General features: G+C 37.9%; 1 protein-coding gene and 1 pseudogene across 1 annotated transcript in view; one reads left to right on the top strand and one right to left on the bottom strand.

Moving 5' to 3' along the window:
* RAB39B (RAB39B, member RAS oncogene family) overlaps positions 1–2986 on the bottom strand; it is a 6934-nt gene extending 3948 nt beyond the window's left edge. The window contains exon 1 of the mRNA XM_046673524.1: positions 2577–2986. Coding sequence (XP_046529480.1) covers positions 2577–2791 — 215 coding nt within the window. The 5' untranslated portion in view covers positions 2792–2986. The remainder of the gene's footprint in view (positions 1–2576) is intronic.
* Positions 2790–13199, top strand: LOC124245873 (uncharacterized; annotated as a pseudogene).
* Positions 13200–16591: the final 3392 nt, after the last annotated feature.

The raw sequence follows: 16591 nt of genomic DNA, 5'->3' as shown, positions 1-16591 counted from the left end.
TATATTGCAATATACTCCATTTATCATTACCATGTTTGTCTTTCTATTATTATTATTATTATTATTATTATTATTATTATTATAATCATCCAACAGGGGTCTTCCATCTCTTCTGTGAGGAAAGACGCAATTTTGTGTTTTAGTTTTCAGGCCATGTGGGAATGGGAAAAAGAAGGATGATCTGCAAAGGCCTTGAGTACAGTGCCTGTCAGCCCTACTTCCTGACACATTTCAGAGAGGCTGACTCAGGAGCCCCCAGGAAAACTGCCTAAGTAGCCAAAGTTTCCCTTTGAAATGACACGATTTATTTAAAGGGTTGTAATTAGAATACTTCTAAAACCAATTATACATTTGCTGTACGTCTTTAGCAGAAGAAACCTCATGTATTTTAACTTCTTGATTTGAGGAGCTTCATTATCAGTATACATTATGGTACTTTGCTTAGAGTGTATTAGAATGTACAACTATTTGCTTCTACAATCACTTGTTTTAGACTGCTATGCTTTGTTTCTTTGTTTGTTTGGTTTTTGTTTTTTTTTTTTGGTGAGGAAGATTGTCCCTGAGCCAACATCTGTGCCACTCTTCCTCCACTTTGTATGTGGGATGCAACCACAGCATGGCTTGATGAGCAGGTGTGTAGGTCCACACCTGGGATCTGAACCTGTGAACCCTGGGCTGCTGAAGCAGAGTGCTCGAACTTAACCACTACACCACTGGGTCAGCAGGACTACTGTGCTTTTTGATCTATGTCTAGTTTTAGGTTTTCTGTCTCCTTGGATGAAGAAGATAAACAATGAGGGACTCAATAGCTTAAGGCTTAGGGCAAATAGCCCAATGATAACAGAACAAACATTGTCCAGAGAAGTAAAGTCCAAGCTATATGATGATAAGAGCAAACCTTACAAATGAGTTCAAGTCTCCAGGACCAGGCAAATAAGCCCTGGAGACTGAAAACATTTCTGATTCTCTTATGTTTGAAGATTCATGGAGAACGGTAGGTATACCAGAAAATTCAACATGAACAAACAGAGGTTTTGATTCACAAACAGCTTGGTTCAAGAAATCAATAAACAAGCTGTAGATCCCTGTCAGAACTCTAAAATACATTATTACATTAATGGTTTGCGAGTATTTAGAAAGCAACCAAGCCCTTTCTAAGCACAACATAAAGCTACATGAAAATTAAGATTTTCTGTACATTAAAAATTTTTCTTAAAGTTAAAAGACAAATGGCAAACTTGGAAAATATTTTACAACATACATGACAGAAAAGAATTAATATTGTTAATGTATAAAGAACTTTTACAAATCAATACCACCCAATAAATAATAAGCATTGGATATGAAAAGGCTGTTCATACAGAAATTCCAATAAACATATGAGAAATGCAATCACAAGTTCAGAGTGAACCTGTACAAGCATATTTGTCACAGTGTTGTTTGTGAAAGTGGGGAGTTGGAGACAACTTAAGTTTGTAATTATCTCTTCTCCCTACTCTTCAACTACCTAACCAGTATCTTCTATGCTCAATTAGTATTCACTAGATAAAAAAAGAAATCATAAATATGGGCTAATGAGTCATTTTGATCTAGTTCCTGCTGTACCACATGACTTTAGCTCAAATTGCTTTCTCAAAGTTTTGTGTGTACACTGCTCTCTCTCACTTCTGTCTTTATATATGGTGTTTCCCCTCCCTGGGCTTTTCCTGTCTTTGCTTAGGTAGTCATACTCATCAGGCTTCATCTTCTCCAGGCAGCCTACCCTCCTCTATGTTCATACATATAATTACAAATGATACATACTACAAAGGAAAAGCAAAGGGCTGTAAGAGTAAATTAAACCTGTTCATTGATTACTCATTATGTGCTAAGCATTATAGTAGGGAGTGGGCATACAAATATGAACAAGACACTCTTTTGTGTAATCGCTGATTATCTATGCCCCCCTACTATGCTAGCACAGAAGTTCAAAGAGGGAAGGGCCTGTGTCTGTTTTGTTTACATGGCATCCCCTTGTATGAGTTTCCTCAGGCTGTTTCCCCAGAAACAAGCCCAGTGTCTGGCATGTAGTGGCTGATCACTGAATGTGTGCTGGTTGCAAGAAGGAATCAATCATCAGTATCTATTTCATATATCTATCTATCTATCTATCTATCTATCTATATATATATATGACATAATAGATCTATATCTGAATCTATCTCTATCTCTATGTCACCTATCTACATCTGTCAGTGATGTTAGGATGACCTGGGAACATTTTTGAAAGTATGTAGCATAGGGACTGAGACTGATGAATTACAGTGATCAATTCCAGCAAGTTTATTAGCCACCAAGGGGCAGGTTGGTGGAGTAGTGGTGCAAGCAATACGTATTACTGACTGGCCTTCCCTGCCAGGGTGCTTCTTTCCCTGCACTGAATTCCCAGCTAGCTTAAGATGGACTTGAGCAGAAACCCCCAGACCCTCGCTATCGTCCCTACTGGCCGCGATCAGGACCAGGAAGTCTCTTTTCCCCAGGGACTGTGCAAGCCCCTAAGACCCTCCCACTGCTCGAAGACCCGGCTGCGCTCCCACCTGAACCTCTCTTGACCCGCAGTATCCCAGATCTGGAGCTTGATGCGTTTTCCTGGCTCGATCTCCACCAGCCGGGAGAAAAAATCCACCCCTACGGTGGGGTCCGAAACCTGGGCAAAGCGGCCCTCGGTGAAGCGGCGGATCAGACAGGACTTGCCCACTGTGGAATCCCCGATGACAATGAGCCGGAACTGGTACAGCCAGATGGCCTCCATGGCCGGGGCTCGGCAGGTCTCCTTGGCCTGGGCCGTGGGCGGCAAGAGGGGGCGCTCCGCCGAGGCCTTGGAGAGCGCGGCTCGGTCCGGATTTAGATGGGCCACGAGCGCATCGCTGGCCGGGGAGCCCGAGGCGAGGTAGGCCCAGGCGCAGCGAGAGCGCAGGGATGGATGCTGCGCTCGCAGAGGTGATGAAATGGCAGCAGCATCAGCACCACGCACTCTGACTCATCACTGACAACCGGGTTACTGTAATCGCCCGAGTAGACGCGACGCCTGGGGCCGCCGCACTGTCTGTAAGAGGAGCGCACAGAAAAACGGCCACGAAAACAGCGCATTCCCTTCATTGCTAATTCCTCCACCCACACCCTCTTCTTAAGTAAAAATTTTCTCTGTCTTTCGAATTGCGAAAGAAATACCTTTTCATTAAAACTAGCGAAACAATACAAAAATGTACACAAAAAGGAAAGTCTATAATTCTCTACCTCCCTCCCTCCCTAAGACATTAATAGCTTGGTGTTATATTCTTCCACCTGTGTTTATATACATTTATTGCTGTTTGATTTTACAAACATTGGATCAAATTGGACTTGCTTGCTTTTTGCAGTTAATAAAGAATCATAGACATCTCTTCATTTCCAACTTATTTTCCTTTGCCATAACAATGCTGTAATAAAGATTCTAAGTATAGTCACACAGACATTATTTCTATGAGATAAAGTCTTACAGGAGGGACCAGGAAATCAAAGAGTATGAGTATTTTAAATGTAAAGATATGGGCACTATACTTTGTAAAAGTATTTTGCAATTTACATTCTAGTCAGCAATGTGTGAAAAGACCATTTCTTTGCATTATTTCAAACATCATATATCATATTCTTTCTTAGTTCTTGCCAATCTGATGTAGTTAAATAAAAAGGTGTCTCATTGCTTTATTTTACATTTCCCTGACTACGAATGAGTTCGACACTATGTCTTGTGTATTGATCATTTGCATTTCCTCTTCTTGGAATTGCCTCTTCAAATCATTTGTATTTTTTCATATGCAATCCTTTATCATTGCCTTACTCAATTTTTTTAAACAGTTTTATTAAGATATAATCCACATACCATACAATTCACCCATTTAAAGTATACAATCCAATGTTTTTTACTATATTCACAGAGTTGTACAACCACCACCACAATCAATTTTAGAACATTTTCATCACTCCAAAAAGAAATGCTGTGTCCATTTACAGTCACTCCTCTTTTCCCCTCAACCTCCACACCTAAGCAACAATTAATCTCCTTTCTGTCTCTATAGATTTCTCTATTCTAGACATTTCATATAAATGGAATCATACAATATGAGGACTTTTGTAACTGCCTTCTTTCAGTTACCATAATGCTTTAGAGGTTCATCCACATTGTAGCATGTATTAGGACTTCATTCTCTTCTATGACTGAATAATATTCCACTGTGTGGATAGACCACATTTTGTTTATCCATTTATCCATGGATGGGCATTTGGGTTGTTCTCACATTTTGGCTATCATGGATAATGCAGCTATGAACGTTCGTGTACAAGTTTTTGTCTGAACACATACTTTGAACTCTTTTGGTTTAAACCTAGGAGCGGAATTCCTGGATCCTGTGGTAACTCTATGTTGAATCCTTTGAGGAAACGCCAGCCTGTTTTCCACAGTGGCTCATCATTTTACATTCCTAACAGCAATGTATGAGAGTGTCTATTTCTCCATATCTTCTCCAACACTTGGTATTTTCTGACTTTTTGATTCTAGACATCCTAGTGGGTATGAAGTGATATCTCATTGTGGTTTTGAATTGCATTTCCCTTATGACTAATGACAACAAGCATATTTTCGCATTCTTTTTGGCCATTTGTATATTTTCCTTGGAGAAATGTAGACTCAAATCCTTTGCCCTTTTTTTGTGTGTGCGTGAGGAAGCTTGTCCCTGACCTAACATCTGTGCCAATCGTCCTCTATTTTGTGTGTGGGACACTGCCACAGCATGGCTTGATGAGCGGTGTGTAGGTCATGCCCAGGATCTGAACCAGTGAACCCTGGGCCGCTGAAGCAGAGCACAAACTTACCCACTACACCACCTGGCCGGCCCCAGCCTTTGCCCACTTTCAAACCAGATTATTTGTCTATTTATTATTGAGTTGTAAGAGTTCTTTATATATATTCTAGGTACAAGTACCATATATATGATTTGTAAATATTCTCTTGCATTCTGTGTGTCCCTTTTGCACTTTCTTGAGGGTGTCCTTTGAAGCACAAAGCTTTAAACTTTGATGCAATAGAAATTATCTATCTTTTCAGTTGTTGCTTGTGCTTCTGGTGTCATGTCTAAGAATACTTTGCCAAGGCCAAAGTCATGAAGATTTACTTCTATGCTTTCTTCTAAGAGTTTTGTAGTTTTAGCTCATACATTTAGGTCTATGATCTATTTTGAGTTAATTTTTATATATGCTGTGATGTCGGGGTCCAACACCATTGTTTGCATGTGGTTATCTAGTTGTCCAAGCACCATTTGTTGGAGAGATTATTCTTTCCCCATTGAATGATTTTGGCAGCCTTGTTGAAAATCAATTGACCATAGACTATGGGTTTATTTCTGGACTCCCAATTTTATTCTATTGGTCTATATGTCTAGTCTTATGCCAGTACCACATTGTCTTGATTGTATAGCTTTGTAATAAGTTTTGAAATCAGGAAGTGTTAGTCTTCCTACCGCGTTCTTTTCTAAGATCATTTTGGCTATTTGGGGCCCCTTTTAATTCCATATGAATTTTAAGATAAGCTTGGCAATTTCTGCAAATAAGACAGCTGGGATATTGATTAGGATTTCATAGAATTTGTAGGTCAATTTGGGAAGTATCGCCATCTTAATAAAGTTAAGTCTTTCAATCCTTGGACATAGGATATTTTTCCATTTATTTAGGTCTTTTAAAATTTCTTTCAACAATGTTTTGTAGTTCTCAGCGTACAAGTCTTGCACTTCTTTGGCTAAGTTATTCCTAAGTATTTTATTCTTTTTGATGCTATTGTGAATGGAATTGTTTTCTTAATTTCATTTTCAAATTGTTTATTGCAAGTATATAAAAATATGATTGATTTTTTTATATTGATTTTATATTTTCTAAACTTACTAAACTTGTTTATTAGTCCATATATTTTTTTAGTGTATTCCTATTCCTTATGACTTGGTTAAATGCTTTTTCTGCATCTACTGAGATGATCATGTGATTTTTGTTTTTTTATTCTATTGATGTGATGTGTTTACATTAGTTGAATTTTTTGGAAGTTGAGTTAACTTTGCATTTCTGGTATAAACCCTATTTGATGATGGTGTATAATTTTTAAAATATGTTTTTCGATTCAGTTTGCTAGGATTTTGTTGAGGATTTCTACATCCAAATTCATAACACTTATTGGTCTCTAGTTTTCTTTTATTGTGATGTTCTCATCTGGTTTTAGTATTGGAGTAATACTGCCTTCATAAAATGAGTTGGGATGTGTTTCTTCCTCTTCCTCTTTTTGGAAGAGTTTGTGAAGAATTGGTATTAATTCTTATTTAAATGTTTGCTAGAATTTAGCAGTGAAGCCATCTGGCCTGGGCCTTTCTTTGTGAGTAGTATTTTGATTACTAATTCAATCTCTTCACTTGTTATAGGCCTGTTCAGATTGTCTATTTCTTCTTGAATCAGTTTCAGTAGTTTGTATGTGGGTAGGAATTTTTCCATTCCATCTAAGTTATCCAATTTGTTGGCATACAGTTGTTCATACTATTCATTTATAACCCTTTTTAATTTTGTAAAGTCAGTAATAATGCCTCCTCTTTCATTTCTGATTCTAGTAATTTGAGTCTTTTCTCTTTTTTTTCTTGGTCAATCTAGCTAAAGGTTTGTCAGTTTTGTTGATCTTTTCAAAGAACCAATTTTTGGTTTTGTTGAGTCTATTTTTTTATTTACTTTCCATTTCATTTATCTCTGCTCTAATCTTTATTATTTCCTTCCTTCTGCTTGATTTACTTTTAGTTTGCTCATCTTTGTCCAGTTTCTTAAGGTATAAGTTTAGGCTATTGGTTTGAGATCTTCCTTTTTTTTTCAATATAGGCATTTACAGCTGTAAACTTCCCTCTGAGCACTAGCTTTATCTACACTCCATAAGTTTTGGTATCTTGTATCTTCATTGTCATTAATCTCAGTGTTTTCTGATTTCCCTTTGGATTTCTTCTTTGACCCGTTTGTTATTTAAGAGTGTTTGTTCTATATATTTGTGAATTTCCCCCATTTTTTTCCTGCTATTGATTTCTAATTTTACTCCATGTGGTCGGAGAACACACTTTGTATTGTTTGTATCCCTTTAAATTTCTTGAGGTTTGTTTTATCGCATAGCATATGATCTTTTCTGGAAAATGCTGCATGTGCACTTGAGAAAAATGTATGTTCTGTTGTTGGGTGGAGTATTCTATATATGTGTATTAGATCTAGTTGGTTTTTAGTTGTTATGCAGGTCTTCTATTTTCTTTTTTTTTGTTTGTTTTGGTGAGGAAGATTTCTCTGAACTAACATTTGTACCAATCTTGATCTATTTTGTATGTGTGAGGCCACCACAGCATGGCTTGATGAGCACTGTATAGGTCCATGCCTGGGATCTGAACCTGCAAATCCTGGGCCACCAAAGCAGAATGTGCAGACTTAACCACTACACCACTGGGCCGGCCCCCAGGTCTTTTATTTCCTTGTTGATATTCTGTACAGTTGTTCTATCCATTATTGGAAGTGAGGTATAAAGTCTTCAACTATTATTGTAGAGCTACTCCTCATTTCAGTTCTGTCAGTTTTTGCCCCATATCTTTTGAAGCTCTGTTATTAGATGCATATATGTTTGTAACTGCTGTATCTTCATGATGGATTGACTTATCATTTTGAAATGTCCCTTTTTATCTCTAGTAGCTTTTTTTTTGTTTTGAAGTCTATTTTGCCTGATATTAGTATAGCCACTTCAGCTTTCTTGTGGTTGCTGTTTGCATGATATACCTTTTTCCATATTTTTACTTTCAGTGTGTATTGTGGAACCTTAATTGTGTTGCCTGTAGACAGCTGATAGTTGTTTCATGTTTTTTTATCCAATCTCACAATCTTTGCTTTTTATTGAATTGCTATTATTGTTATCATTGATATAGTTGGATTTATATCTATTTTATTTTTTCCTTTTCTATATATCTTATGTTTTTTTGTTCCTCGAATCCTTCTTTATTACTATTTTTTTTTGCATTGAGTGAATATTTTCTAATGTAGTATTTGAATTTCTTTAATGATTTTTTCACTATATTTTTGACCTATTTTTTTAGTAGTTGCTCTAGGGTTTACCAAATACATCTTAACATATCAGAGTCACCATCAGATGTATACTACCTTAATTCCACAAATATGGAATATGTATATATGTTTATATAATATATGACATATAGAAACATACTTCGTATAGCTCTATTCCTTTTTCTCACTTTTAATGGTATTATTGTTAGAACTATTTTAATTTTGTAGTGTGTATTAATTTTACAAAACCAGTAATACACTGTTATAATTATTGCTTTACCACGTGTAGTCATTTCCTTAGCCCAATATAGCTTGACTCCCACCCATCTCTTATGTGCTGCTTTTGGCAAATATATTACATTCCTATATGTTATAGCCCAACAGTACACTATATACATATTATTTTATACAATTGTTTTTTAAATCAGTTAAGAAAAAAAATGAGGGAAGTATACATTTATGTAGTATTTTGTAATTACATCATTACCTTTACCAGTGCTCTCTCTTTTGTGTGTGTGTATGCGTGTTTGAATTACCATCTGAGGCCACTTGCTTTCAGTTTGAAGAACTTCCTTCAGTATTTCTTGTAAAGTGGGGTCTGCCAGCAACAAATTCACTCAGTTCTTATTTGTTTGCCTTGGAACGTCTTTATTTGCTTTCCTTTTTTGAAAGATAGCTTTGCTGGATATATGATTCTTGGTTTATTTTAAATATATATAATATATTTATATTATGTAATATTAAATATATATAATATTGAGGGACAAAGGATCAGAACCCCGCTGGAAAAATGTGTAAAAGACATGAATGAATATATATTTATAAATTATAAATTAAAGATATTAGCCATTCATCTGCAATATATGTTGTAAAGATTATCTTCCAGTTTGTTAGTTGTCTTTTGACTTTGTTTGCGGTGCTTTTTTGTTTTTTTTACTAAGTAAAGGTTTTTAGTTTTTAAAAATTTTTATAAAGTCAAATTTACCGATTTTTTTTTTTATGACATCTGGTTTTAAGTCATCTTATACTATATTTTGGGTCTATTTTTGGACATTCTATTCACTGCACTGTTTTACTTAAAAGACACTTTATTGTATATTTTAATATCTGATAAGTCTACTTGAACCTCATAATTTTCCTTATAAATGCTTTTCTGGCTAGTCTTTCATGTTTGTATTTCTATATGAACTTAGTCTCAATATGTCTACGTCCATAAAAAAGCTTGCTGACAATTTTATTGGGATTGCAATACATTTATAAGTTACCTTGCAGAAAACTGACATTCGTATGGTGTTGAGTCATCCTATTCAAGAATAAGGTAGGCCTTTCCATGTGCTCAAACTTTCATTTGTATGTTTCAGGAGTGTTTAAGCTTTTTCTAGTATAGGTTTGAACATTTCTTGTTGTTTATTCCTAAATATTTCATCTTTCTTGCTGCTGTTGTAAATTAAGCTTCCTCTATGAGTGTATCCTCTAACAGGTTATTGTTTATATATATGAAGGCTATTGATTTCTCTATGTTAATTTTATATGCTATTACTTTACTGGCCTCTGGTTATTTTTGAGGTAGTTTTATTATTAATTTTCTAGGGATTGGCAGTTCTGCAGGGGTTAGCAATCTTCTGCAAAGAGCTGGGCAGTAAATATTTTAAACTTAATGGGCCAAGAGGCAAAACTGAGACTATTATGTAGGTATATATATAACAAGAGGATACAGATAATTTCAGTGATGAAATTAAAAATATAATAATAAAATACAGGGAGTTTTTGTAATACAGGTCTACTAATGCGAAGATTACAATTATTTTTGGGGATAATATTCTGCTTAAGTAAGATTCAAAGATAGTGTTCCCTGCCATCAAAATCAATTCAAATGTTAATCTGTTAATGCTGATCTGTAACGATATTTTTAAATATTTCATTTTTGAATATGTCTTTTTAAATAGATAGGTACTGTTAAATACTGACATCAATCCAGAAACATAAGATTTTTTAAATTTAGATTAACTTTTTATTATGGAATAATTTAGATTCACAGAAAAGTTGCAAAGATAGTGCAGAGAGCTCCATATCTCCTTAACCCAGTTGCTTTTATTGTTAACATGTACATAACCCTGGTACATTTATAAAAACTGAGGAAACAACATTGGTACATTACTGATAACTAAACTCCACACTTTATTCAAATTTTACTTTTTCTTTTCTGGTATCCCATCTAGGATACTACATTACATTTAGTTATCATCTCTTCTTAGCTTCCTCTGGTTTGTGACAGTTTCCCCAAGTTTCCTTGTTTTTGATGACATAGAGAGTTTTGAGGAGTACTGGCCAGGGATTTTGCAGAATGTTTCTCAATTGAGATTCCTTTGTTTTTCTCATGATTAGACTGGTTAGGACTAGACTGGGGTATGGGATTTTGGTAGGAAGATTACCGAGATAAAGTGCTATTTTCATCACATCATATCCAGCATATCAAGGCTACTATCAACATGGATTGTCTCTGTTGGAGTTGACCTTGATTAGAAGCCTTCCACCTCAGTGGAATTTCTAGGGGTCCAGAGGTGCGGGGCATGTCGAGCTATCCCTTCTAAGGTGAAGGATAAGTTGCTGCATCTGGCCCCTCTTACACCAAAAAGGAGTCACAAGGCCTACTGGGCCTCTTTGGACTTGGGGAGGCAACATATCCCCCATTTGGATGTGTTACTCTGGCCCGTTTACCAAGTGACCCAAAAAGCTGCTGGTTTTGTGTGGGGCCCAGGACAAGAGCAGGCTCTGCAACAGGTCCAGGCTGCCGTGCAACCTACTCTGCCACTTGGGCCATATGATCCAGCAGATCCCATGGTGTTTGAAGTATCAGTGGCGAATAGGGATGCTGTTTGGAGCTTCTGGCAGGCCCCTACAGGATTTTGGAGCAAGGCTCTGCCATCGTCTGCAGTTAACTGCTCTCCTTTTGAGAAACAGCTTTTGGCCCCAGCTACTGGGCCTCAGGAGAGCCTGAACGCCTAACCATGGGCCACTCAGTTACCATGCGACTTGAGCTGCCCATCGTGAACATAAAGTTGGGGGTGCGCAGCAGCGCTCCACCCTCAAATGGAAGTGGTATAGGTGTAACCAGGCCTGAGCAGGCCCCAATGGCACCGTAAGTTCCACGAAGAAGTGGTCCAAATGGCCATGGCCCCTGCTCCTGCTACGTGACTTTCTCCCAGCCTGCACCTATGCCTCTCAGGGGAGTTCCCTCTGATCAGGTGGCAGAGGAGGGGAAGACTTGGGCCTGGTGGACAGACGGTTCTGTACCATGTGCAGGCACCACCCACAGGTGGACAGCCACGGCACCACAGCCCCACTCTGGGACCTCCCCGAAGGACGCTGGTGAAGGGAAACCCTCCAGGTGGGCAGAACTTGGAGCAGTGCACCTGGTTGCTCACTTTGCTTGGAAGGAGAAACGGCCAGACGTGCGATTACACACCAGTCCATGGGCTCTGGCCCATGGTCTGGCTGGAGGGTCAGGGACTTCGAAGGAACGCGACTGGAAAATGGGTGACAGGGAAGTCTGAAGAAGAGGTAGGCCTCTCTGAATGGGCAAAAAAATGTGATGATATCTGTGTCCCGTGTGAATGCTCACCAAAGGGTGACCTCAGCAGAGGAGGATTCTCATATTCAAGTGGCTAGGATGAACCATTCTGTGGGTACCAGTCTGCCTCTTTTGCCAGCCAGTCCTGTGTTTGCCCAGTGGGCTCGTGAACAAAGTGGCCACGGTGGCAGGGATGGGGGTGATGCGTGGTCTCAGCAACATGGACTTCCACACACCAAGACTGACCTAGCCATAGCCGCTGAGTGCCCAATCTGCCAGCAACAGACCAACACTGAGCCCGCAACATGGCCCCATTCCCCAGGGTGATCAGCCAACTACCTGGCGGCAGGTTGATTACATCGGACCACTTCTATCAGGGAAGGGGCAGCGTTTTGTCCTTACTGGAATGGACACTTACTCTGGATACGGATTTGCCTTCCCTGCACACGGTGCTTCTGCCCAAACTACCGTCCATGGACTTACAAAATATCTTACCTTTCTTCACGGTATTCCACGCAACATTGCTTCTGATGAAGGAACTCACTTCACAGCAAAAGAAGTGTGGCAATGGGCCCACGCTTATGGAATTCACTGTTCTTACCACGCTTCCCACCATCCCAAAGCAGCTGGCTTGACAGAACGATGGAATGGCCTTTTGAAGACTCAGCTACAGTGCCACCTAGGTGACAATACCTTACAGGGCTGGGGCGAGGTTCCCCAGAAGGCTGTTTAATCTCAAATAAAAACAACAACAAGGTCATACATCCACCTCACACGATACAACCATCCTGAATAAAGGTGAAAATGCACCAACTAACCCCTTCCCCAGAAGAGGAGTTAAAGTCCTCAAGTGAGGTTTACTCCAACTGCAAGGATTCACGGGTCCAGGAATCAAAGGGTCCAAATGGTGGTGGGACTACTCACTATTACCGCTAGCGACCCACTAGCAAAATTTTTGCTTCCTGTCTCTGTGACCTGATGCTCTGCTGGCCTAAACATCTTAGTTCCAGAGGAAGGAATGCTTCCACCGGGAGACACAGCAATGCTTCCACTGAACTGGAAGTTAAGGCTGCCCCCCGGCCACTTTGAGCTCCTCAAGGCTTCTGTGGATCAACAGGCAAAGAAGGGAGTTACTGTGCTGGCTGGGGTGATTGATCATGACTACCAAAGGGACATTGGGCTGCTACCCCACACTAGGTATTGGAGGTAAGGAAGATACGTCTGGAGTACAGGAGATATAAAGGTGTCTCTCGCTATTAGTCCTTTAGTATTATGCCCTGTGAGTAAGGTCAATGGAAAACTACAACAAGCCAATCCATGCAGGACTACTAATGGCCCAGACGCTTCAGGAATGAAGGTTGGGGTCCCCTCACCATGTAAAGATCCACAATCAGCCGAGGTGCTTGCTGAGGGCAAATGGAACACAGAAGGGATAGCGAAAGAAGGCAGTTGTAAATACCAGCTAGGACCATGTGACCAGTTACAGAAACAAGGACTGTAATTGTCATGAGTATTTGCTCCTTCTTTTGTTGTCAATATATTTGTGAGTATATATACCTATATTAAGCAAATATCTTTGTTTTCATTCCTCTCTTCTTCCTTTATCATGCAACATAAGGTGTATTGACTTTATATCATAGTATTTAAGTATTATTAACTTTACATCATAGTATTCAAGTTATAGGATATCGGGGAAGAGTAAACATCACTCAAGGACTTTATCGCCTATTCTGGAGAAGGAGTTAGTGTGTTTTAGGTTGTATGCAGGATGGTTGTATCATGTTAGGTGGAATTATGACCTTGTTATTTTCTTTATTTGAAGATTAAATATGATGTAAGGAGATGTGTGTAAGTGCCGAGTTGACAAAGGTTGGACTTGTGATAGTTAATTTTATGGTGTCAAATTGGGCTAAGGGATGCTAAAATATGTGGTAAAACATTATTTCTGGGTGTCTCTGTGAGGATGCCTCCATAAGAGATTAGCATTTGAATTGGTAGACTGAGTCAAGAAGATCTGTCTTCACTAATGTGGGCGGGCATCATCCAATCCATTGAGGGCCCAAATAGAACAAAAAGGCAAAAAAAGGACCAGTTCCTTCTCTCTTCTTGAGCTAGGACATTTATCTTTTCCTGCCGTCAGACATTGGAGCTCATGGTTCTTGGGCCTTCAGACTCCGGGACTTACACTAGTGCACAGCCCCCGACCCTGTTCTCAGGCTTTTAGACTCAGACTGAATTATACCATTGGCTTTCCTCGTTCTCCAGCTTACAGACAGCAGACTGTGAAAGTTCTCAGCCTCCATAACTGCATGAGCCAATTCCTATAATAAATCTTCTCTTATACATTTCCATATATATCCTATTGGTTCTGTTTTTCTGGAGAACCCTGACAAATACACTTGTTTTGAGGTATTGCTTGCTAGGTTTCTCCACTGTAAATTTACTCCTACCCCCGCCACTTTCATACTCTTTGGAAGCAATCACTAAGCTCAGCCCACATTCTAGGGCTGGGGAGTTAAGCTCTACTTCCTGAGGGGATAGTATCTACATAAATTATTTGGAATTCTGCTGTATGGGAGACTTGTCTCTTCTCTGTTTATTTAATCATGTATTTATATCCATATGGACTCATAGATATTTATTTTATACTGTGGGTTATAATCCAATACAACAGTATTTATTTTTGTTGTTCAAATTGTTCCACCTTTTGTCATTGGGAACTCTTTCCAGTTGGCTCCTCTGTCGCTTTGCCATGCCCCCATACTTTTATTTTTTGAGCACTTCCTTCCTTTCGGGTGCTACAAGATGCTCTAGGCTCATATTTTTTCTGCTCCAGCACTAGAGTATTGGTTCCTTTCACTTGAAAATGGTGTGAAACCAATATCTTGGCACTGAGTGTTCATGTTGCTACTGGAGTACCACTGCTTCCGGACCCTCTCAGCCATCAGAGCTAGGAAATTTACGTCTGTATACTGACCCATGTATATACACATATCTATAATTATTTTTGTATCTATTAATCTCTATCTACATTAAGCTAAACACAGGTACATTCTGATGTCTCTGAATCTAATCTAGTACCACACTGATCATTGTAGCCTTCCTCCCTTGCTTATTTGTAAATTCTCTCAAGCAGTGAGAAACCTGGTTTCTTCTATTCACCATCCATTTACTTATTTTTCAATCCTAGTATACATATATGGCTGTTTCAGAATTGTTTACCCATATCCCCTTTGCCTTTTAGATACAGCGTTTATGTACAGTTTCTTTTGTCTTTAGTCTTATATTTTCCAGTGAAAACACTGTTTTCCAAAGTTACTTTTGCCCATTCCTTTTTCTCCTACCTTCTTATTTGGCTAACAAGTGAGCCATTCAATAGCTTATTTTGATTGCAAGCTCTTTTCATTTTTCTATTTTTGTAAAGAAGTTATGTTGTGATGAGACATTCCTATTTAAAGTTCCTAATTTTTCTGACTGTTGCTTTTTTATGAGTCAGGAATATTGTAATGAGTACTTAGTCTGGTAACGTCAATGTATGTTGGATTCTTTTAGCACAGCTATAGTCTTATTACATAATAAACACAATAGTTTACCATTAATTTGATAACAAAGTAATCCACACTCCACTGTGCCATAAAAGTGCAACATTCAAAATCCATAGGCAAAATCTAAGCGGATCAGTGTGTCTATGTCCAATAAAATTTTATTTATGGACACTTAAATTTGAATTTTGTATAATTTTCACATTTCACAAAATATTATTTTCTTTTGATTTTTTCCAACCATTTAAAAATGCAAGGATAGTCCGTGGGCTGAATTTGGCCTGTGGGCCATAGTTTACTGACCCCTGCTCCAAGGTTTTAAAGGTACCCATCAGATCGTCTGTAAATAGAGATAGTTTAACTTCTTTTCCAATTCATGTGCCTCTAATTTATTTCTCTTGTACATTTTCATTGGCTAACTCCTCTAGTACAAAGTTTAAGGGTAGTGGAAGTAGATAGAGGACATTGTTGCCTTGTTGTTCATCTTAGTGGAAACATTTGTAGTGATTTCCTATTAAGATACTGCTTTTAGGACTGCAGTATATATAATCTGTTATAATAAGAACATAACTATTGATTCCTACTTTCTTGAGTGTTTTCATCAGATGTATTTTATCTAAGGCTTTTCAGGATTTATGGTGATTATTAGTATCATATCTCATATTAATAGATCTAAATAATATATGTCTATATATTTTATTATTATTAAGATTATATTATTATTACTAATAATGAAACAATTTTGTATTCTTGGAATAAATCCTACTTAGTTATGGTGTGTTTTATTAATGAGATTGGATGCTGGTAATATTTTATTTATTACTTTTGTATCAATATCCAAAGGTGATATTGGCCTGTAGTTTTAATTTTTGTACTGTCTTTACCAGGTTTAATTATCAATGATACATTTACTTAATAAAAAGGATCAGGACATTTTCCTCCACTTTTAAGGAACTAGAACAATTTATGAAACATTGGAACTATGTAGTCTTTGAAAGTGTGGTGGAATTCCCCTGCAAAACCATCTGGCATTGGTACTTTTTTGTGGGTAGGTCCTTAATAATTGACTCTATTTATTCTATGAAAATTGGTCTCTTTAATTTTTCTATCTCTAATGGAATTGTTTTTGGTTATCTTCACTTTCCTAGAAAATTTTCTCTATCATCTAGATTTTACAACTTATTTGCATAGAGGTCTGCAAAGTAGTCTCTTATTATGTCCTAAATTTCTTCTGCTTAATAGTTATTTCCCCATTGCTTATTTTGTATATTTTTGCTTTCTCTATTTTATTTTGATCAGTTTAGCTACTTGTTTTTCTATATTCTTCATCTTTAAAAAACAGGATTTTGAT

The sequence above is a fragment of the Equus quagga genome, chromosome 10, assembly GCF_021613505.1.
Source record: "Equus quagga isolate Etosha38 chromosome 10, UCLA_HA_Equagga_1.0, whole genome shotgun sequence".
NCBI lineage: Eukaryota > Metazoa > Chordata > Mammalia > Perissodactyla > Equidae > Equus > Equus quagga.
This window is presented reverse-complemented; position numbering and strand designations above follow the sequence as displayed.